This window comes from Nematolebias whitei, chromosome 3 (genome assembly GCF_014905685.2).
Source record: "Nematolebias whitei isolate Nwh7 chromosome 3, NemWhi1, whole genome shotgun sequence".
Classification (NCBI taxonomy): domain Eukaryota; kingdom Metazoa; phylum Chordata; class Actinopteri; order Cyprinodontiformes; family Rivulidae; genus Nematolebias; species Nematolebias whitei.
In genome coordinates, this window is record NC_056500.1 from 3,627,363 (window position 1) to 3,633,206 (window position 5,844).

Below are 5,844 nucleotides of genomic sequence, written 5' to 3' on the forward strand. Positions count from 1 at the left end.
TGTGTGTGTGCGTGCCTCACCCAGCAGACAGTGTGTGTGTGTGTGTGCGCGCGCGTGCCTCACCCAGCAGACAGAGTGTGTGTAGTCCAGCTGATCTGTTCTTGCAGATTTTATCGTAGAAACTTTCGGGTCTCCACGTCTCGGTCCAAAACACCACCGAGACGGTCTCGCCGAAATTATAGAGCTGGAGACGAAGCACCACAGAGGTCAAAGGTCAAATAAATAAATAAATACAGGAAATAAAAAAACGTGTTTCTTGTTTTATCGGCAGCTGCTGAACGGTCAGCAGGTCTGAGACGTCCACTGATTTTAACACCAGCTAAAGGCTAAAAGCTAATGAGCGATCATGTTTTACTCAGCCTGTTAGCAAAATATCTTATGACCAAATGTATATATCTCTGATGCATCATCTAAATATTAATCATAAAGACCTTCATTCTTTTTCATATATATTTAATAAAGCTTTGTTTGTTTTTACTTGATGAATATTTAGTAATAAACAGAAGCCTTTGGGGGGGGGGGGGTTCTTGACAGAGACTCCCAGTGGAGGAGAACCCCAAGTCATTAGCATGCCCCGCCCCCTCATTAGCATATTAACCTCCCAGCGGAGCACTTGTTTGTGTGCGCACACAGCTGCGTCCTGCTCTCTGATTGGCTGCTCTGACAGCTCAGTTATTGATGGGGGGGGGGTCACATTGTCACGGTGCGTTCACTGGTTTCACGTTAATTCGGTTTAATAAGCTTCAGGAGCAGCTGGAACATCCCGGCCCTCGGCTCAGACTCCCAGGAGAACGATGACCCGTCACTCCGTTCACCCCGAGTTCTGCCTCTCAGGCGGCAGCCTCTGCCCTGAGTACAGACTCGCAGGCAGTCCGTGAGGTTCAAGGTGAAGTCTTACCTGTAGCCCACAGCAGCCCACGGCGTTCATGATGGAAGCGTTGTGGATGACTTTGTACGGTATCCCAGCATGCGCTGCTCTGAGGACCAGGTCACTGTGGGTGGTGGCTCTGCAGGAAAACGCACAAAACAGATTTTATCATTTCCAACAAAAACAGGATTTATATGAAACTAGAAAACTCTTGAGTTTCATTAAAGCGGCCCGAGCGGTTCTGAGACAAACCGAGTTCACATCGGACCCGGACGCAGCAGAACCCAGACCTGCTGGACCGACAGCGGCACTCGAACACACGACTCACCCGAACGGGTCGCCCACCACCAGGAAGGCCACGTCGGTCTCATCGGCGCCCTTCAGGATCTCATCGGCCCCCTGTTCCACCAGATCCCGATCTGCCAGGATCAACGGCATCCCATAATACTCCTCCTGGACCGGAAACACAGGGAGCGACAGTAAGAGACAGGGGGACAACTGAAAAACTGCTGAGGTTGTTAAAGAAGTCAAAACTAAGTTGGTAAAGCTAAAACTCAAAATAAGAGCTAAAATTAGCAAAAAAACAGTGGCTGAAAGCTAAAAGATTCAAACCGACAACTGATCCGACGGGTCAGGTTACAGTCTGACTACCCAGAATCCTTTGCAGCTTACACAGTTCTTTGGGTCAAAGTTCATGCTCAACAATCCAGGTAACAAATCCAACAAAGTTCAGTCAGGTCATCTGGATGGTTTCTTTTTTTGTTGAGACGTTTCGTCCTTCATCCAAAGGACTTCTTCAGTCCAAGGAGTCACAACAAACTCAGTCCCACAAGCAGCACGCTCCCGTAGTGGACCAACCAGTTTGATGAGATGGTTTCTGGAGTCCGCCCTCTCGCCCATCGACTCCTCTGAGGCAGCCGCAGACAAAGTTCCATCCGTTGGATGAAGGACGAGATGTCTCGACAAAAGAAACCGTCCAGGTGACCTGACTGAACTTTGTTGGAATCTCTCACAGAAAACTTTGAGTCTGAGGGAAAATAAAATAAAATAAATGTTGGCAAATGTTTGCTTTAATCTGGAGCTACACTTTGATGTTTAATTATAAGAACCAGATTAGCAGAACGCTGCGCGCTCGAGCTGCGAAGACTTCTGATGAACCGATCAGTGATCGCCTGCACGCAGGATCAAACAGATTTATTGGTGGGAGGACGACAGGACCAGCAGCTTTTAAAAATAATACATATATAGGATCGCTATTGAAAATTAGCTTCACTGAAGTCATACCTTTTTTTATAATCTAAAAGTCAAATTATTAAATATAAAACTTTTTATCACTTAGTTTAAAAATGGCATAATTAAAATCACAATGTATTAGTAGTGTTGTAATAAAAACAACCATGAATTCACACACACACACCAACACACACACACACACGCACACTTCATCCTGTGAAATGTGACATCAGAGGTAAAGTGTGGCTTTGGACTCTCATTTGCTTAGAACTTAAACCTTTATTTAATACATGTGTAAATGTTATTTTTAGTATATATAAATACAAATGTATTGTTTCTGTTAAAATACTGTCCTCTCACACAGTGATGGCTGAACATGAGCACCAGTGACTCCCATGACCCGGAAAGGGAGAAGCGGGATGGATGGATGGATGGATGATGGATGGATGGATGATGGATGGATGGATGGATGGATGGATGGAACAAATCTGAAAACTGAAATCACTGGACTACTGTGACCTAACTATGTTACTAAATGTAATTATTATATTAAATGTAATTATTGTGTTACTAAATGTAATTATTATATTAAATGTAATTATTGTGTTATTAAATGTAATTATTAAGTTATTAAATGTAATAATTCTGTTAGATTGTATTATTGTGAATTATTACATTATTAAATTACTTATGTTACTAATTTTAATTATTACATTATTAAATGTAATTATGTTATTAAATGTAATTATGTTATTAAATGTAATTATGTTATTAAATGTAATTATTGTGTTACTAAACGTAATCATTATATTAAATGTAATTATTATGTTATTAAATGTAATTATTGCATTATTAAAACTAATAATTCTTACTGCCGCTTTCGATACTGTTGACCACAGTATCCTCATCTCTCGGCTTGAACACTGGGTTGGGATTACAGGTGCTGCATTAGACTGGTTCCGCTCATACCTCTCTGACAGGAGTTTTTGTGTGAAGGTGGGTAAAAATCTATCCACTTCAATGCCTCTTTCCTGCGGTGTCCCGCAGGGCTCGATTCTCGGACCCCTTCTATTTTCACAAACAGATCAGTTCTGCAGAGAAGCTTCTTCCAACTGCGGCAGGTAGCTAAGCTCAAGCCAGTGCTGTCTAGACCCGACCTTGAGACACTAGTCCATGCATTCATCACAACCCGCCTAGACTATTGTAATTCACTGTATGCTGGGGTCAGCCAGGCCTCTATCTCACGGCTACTGCTCGTCCAGAATGCTGCAGCTCGGCTCTTAACCGGTACACCGAGGTATGAGCACATCACACCAGTTCTGTCCTCCCTACACTGGCTTCCTGTGAGAACTAGGATTGATTTCAGAATTCTCCTCCTGACCTATAAGTGCCTAAATGGCCTCGCACCCATCTACCTCTCTGAGCTACTGGAACCATATGTTCCCTCTCGGGCTCTGAGATAATCCGATCAGCTGCTTTTGGTTGTTCCAAAAACACGACTGAAGCTCCGAGGAGATCGGGCGTTTTCAGTCGTGGGTCCCAAACTGTGGAACAACCTACCCCCCAACGTTAGGCATGCCACCTCCCTTCCTGTGTTCAAATCCCTGCTAAAAACATATCTGTTCTCTCTGGCGTTTCATACTGCGTGAGTTGATTTAGTATATCTTGTTCCATGTCTTCATTTTAATGCTGTTGTTTTAATTTTTTAAGGTATATTCTTACTGCTTTTTATTTCTCAGTGTTACCCTTAGTGTTAAGCACTTTGATAACAGTCTATCTGTTTTAAATTGTGCTCTATAAATAAATATGACTTGACTTAAATGTAATTATTAAGTTACTAAATGTAATAATTCTGTGTATTATTGTGAATTATTAAATTACTTATGTTACTAATTTTAATTATTATAGATACATTTAAAAATGTAATTATATTATTAAATGTAATTACGTTATTAAATGTAATTATTACGTTATTAAATGTAATAATTCTGTTACACAGTCTGCACCTTAAGGTGCAGCAGTATGGAGGCAGTGTTTTAATCACATCCCCATTATATCTCTGTGCAGTTAGAAGCCAAACTCAAACTTTATGTTTCATAAACTTTACACGGCAGAAGCACCAAAAGTCATCGCAGCTTCACACGAATGAGTTTTATGGTTTTAATCTTGAAACGTGACGTCAGAGGATGTAAAGTTTGGATATAAAGGCTTTAATGGGACTAGTTCTGTTTCAAAAACCAACAGAAGAACAACAATAAAGAGAAACAGAATCAAGACCCGTCAGATTAAAACTATTAAAATTAACTATTAAAACCACGGATGCATGTCGCCCGCCACCTTTCATGTCAAGAAGTTTAGACTGATCTGAAGCTGACAAATTAGTTTGAGCTGTTTTGGTCATGAAAAGTTAGCAGTAATCTGTCTGCTCTCAAAACACGTGTTAGGGGTGACCTTCAGCTACTACCACAAAGTTGACATCTTTCAGTTTGCCGTGTTTCTGTCTGCCTGTCTTATTAAGCGTGCCGTCAGGGAGTGATAGACCCGGACCTGGTCACCATGGTGACCCAAACATTTCTTTGCACGTTGTTTCCTTTCATTATATTTCTGCCCCTGGTTCTGGCGGTTCTGGCGGCTCGGCTCGGACTCACCAGCGCCTCTTTGCCCACGGTGAGGATGGAGGTGTAGGCCTCCAGGTAGACCCGGGAGCAGCGCCTCAGCGCCTGCAGACCCTTCACCGTGATGTCGGCGGCGTCTCCGAGGCCCAGGCCGATCAGGTACAGCATCGTGTCGGCCTCGGAGTCTCAGCTGCGGCGCTAAACTTCTCCACACGACGTGAAAACGACCCGAAACTTGGAGGTTTTTCTCGCATTCACGTGGAGCTCCACGACGGAGCGGAACACGGTTTGCTGTAAAGTGTTTACAATCACGACAGTTGCGGCCGCTTTACGGTTTCTCCCAACGTGGAGACGTAAAAACCAAACTCCGGTGACGAAGCTGCACATTTAAAACATTTAAGGACTGATGGCAACGTTTTGCGTCAGTAAAATCAAACTGTACAAAGTTCTGTAGAGATTGTTTGTTTTATCGGAAATAAAATTATGAAATGAACCGTAAAAATCTCCGTTTCACAATCTAAATTTAGATTATTAAAGCTTCCTGCTTGCAACTATCAGGCTAAAGTCAACCAACAGTGTTTGCTCAATGAAATTTAAATATACCGAATTATAACTTAAAAATCATGCTTTAAATGTATTTATCAAACCCACTGTTAATAACTGAATTAAAACAGGACATTTTTAATCATTTGTAGCTACACATTTTTTAAGTAAAACTGAATTAGTTGGATGTTTTGGGTCCAAACCGGTCTCAGATTCTTCTTGCATCAAAAAGAAAGTTGTTAAATGTAAAACGGAACCTTTTAAAAGTGTTAAAGCAGACGTTTAAACAAATAGCACATATAATTCATGTTTCCAAAAACTGACATTATCCAAGACCAGAATCCAAGTTAAACAGAACATTGACTGTTTTTTTGTTTTCAAACCAAATATCACTTGTTTCAGTTTCAACTTTCCAGTTTTCTAAGTTCTCCGGGGTCTCTCTCGAGGTCTGATGTCCTGAACACCGCCGCCTCAAGTTTTCGAGGAGGAGGAGCAGCGACTGCACTCAGCTCAAACGGTTTCCCTTCATGAAGTGTCTCGTGTGTTGGTGGAGAGTTTGGACACCCCATGGTGCCCGTAGCGGTG

At 42.0% G+C, this 5,844-nt stretch overlaps 1 protein-coding gene across 1 annotated transcript in view; it reads right to left on the bottom strand.

The window, feature by feature from the left end:
- The window catches only part of dph5 (diphthamide biosynthesis 5), an 8,488-nt gene extending 3,495 nt beyond the window's left edge, over nt 1-4,993 (bottom strand). Inside the window, exons 1-4 of the mRNA XM_037697886.1 lie at nt 4,750-4,993; nt 1,197-1,321; nt 899-1,007; nt 64-184 (exon numbers count right to left, since the gene is read on the bottom strand). Coding sequence (XP_037553814.1) covers nt 64-184; nt 899-1,007; nt 1,197-1,321; nt 4,750-4,884 — 490 coding nt within the window. The 5' untranslated portion in view covers nt 4,885-4,993. The remainder of the gene's footprint in view (nt 1-63; nt 185-898; nt 1,008-1,196; nt 1,322-4,749) is intronic.
- Between the last annotated feature and the right edge of the window lie 851 nt (nt 4,994-5,844).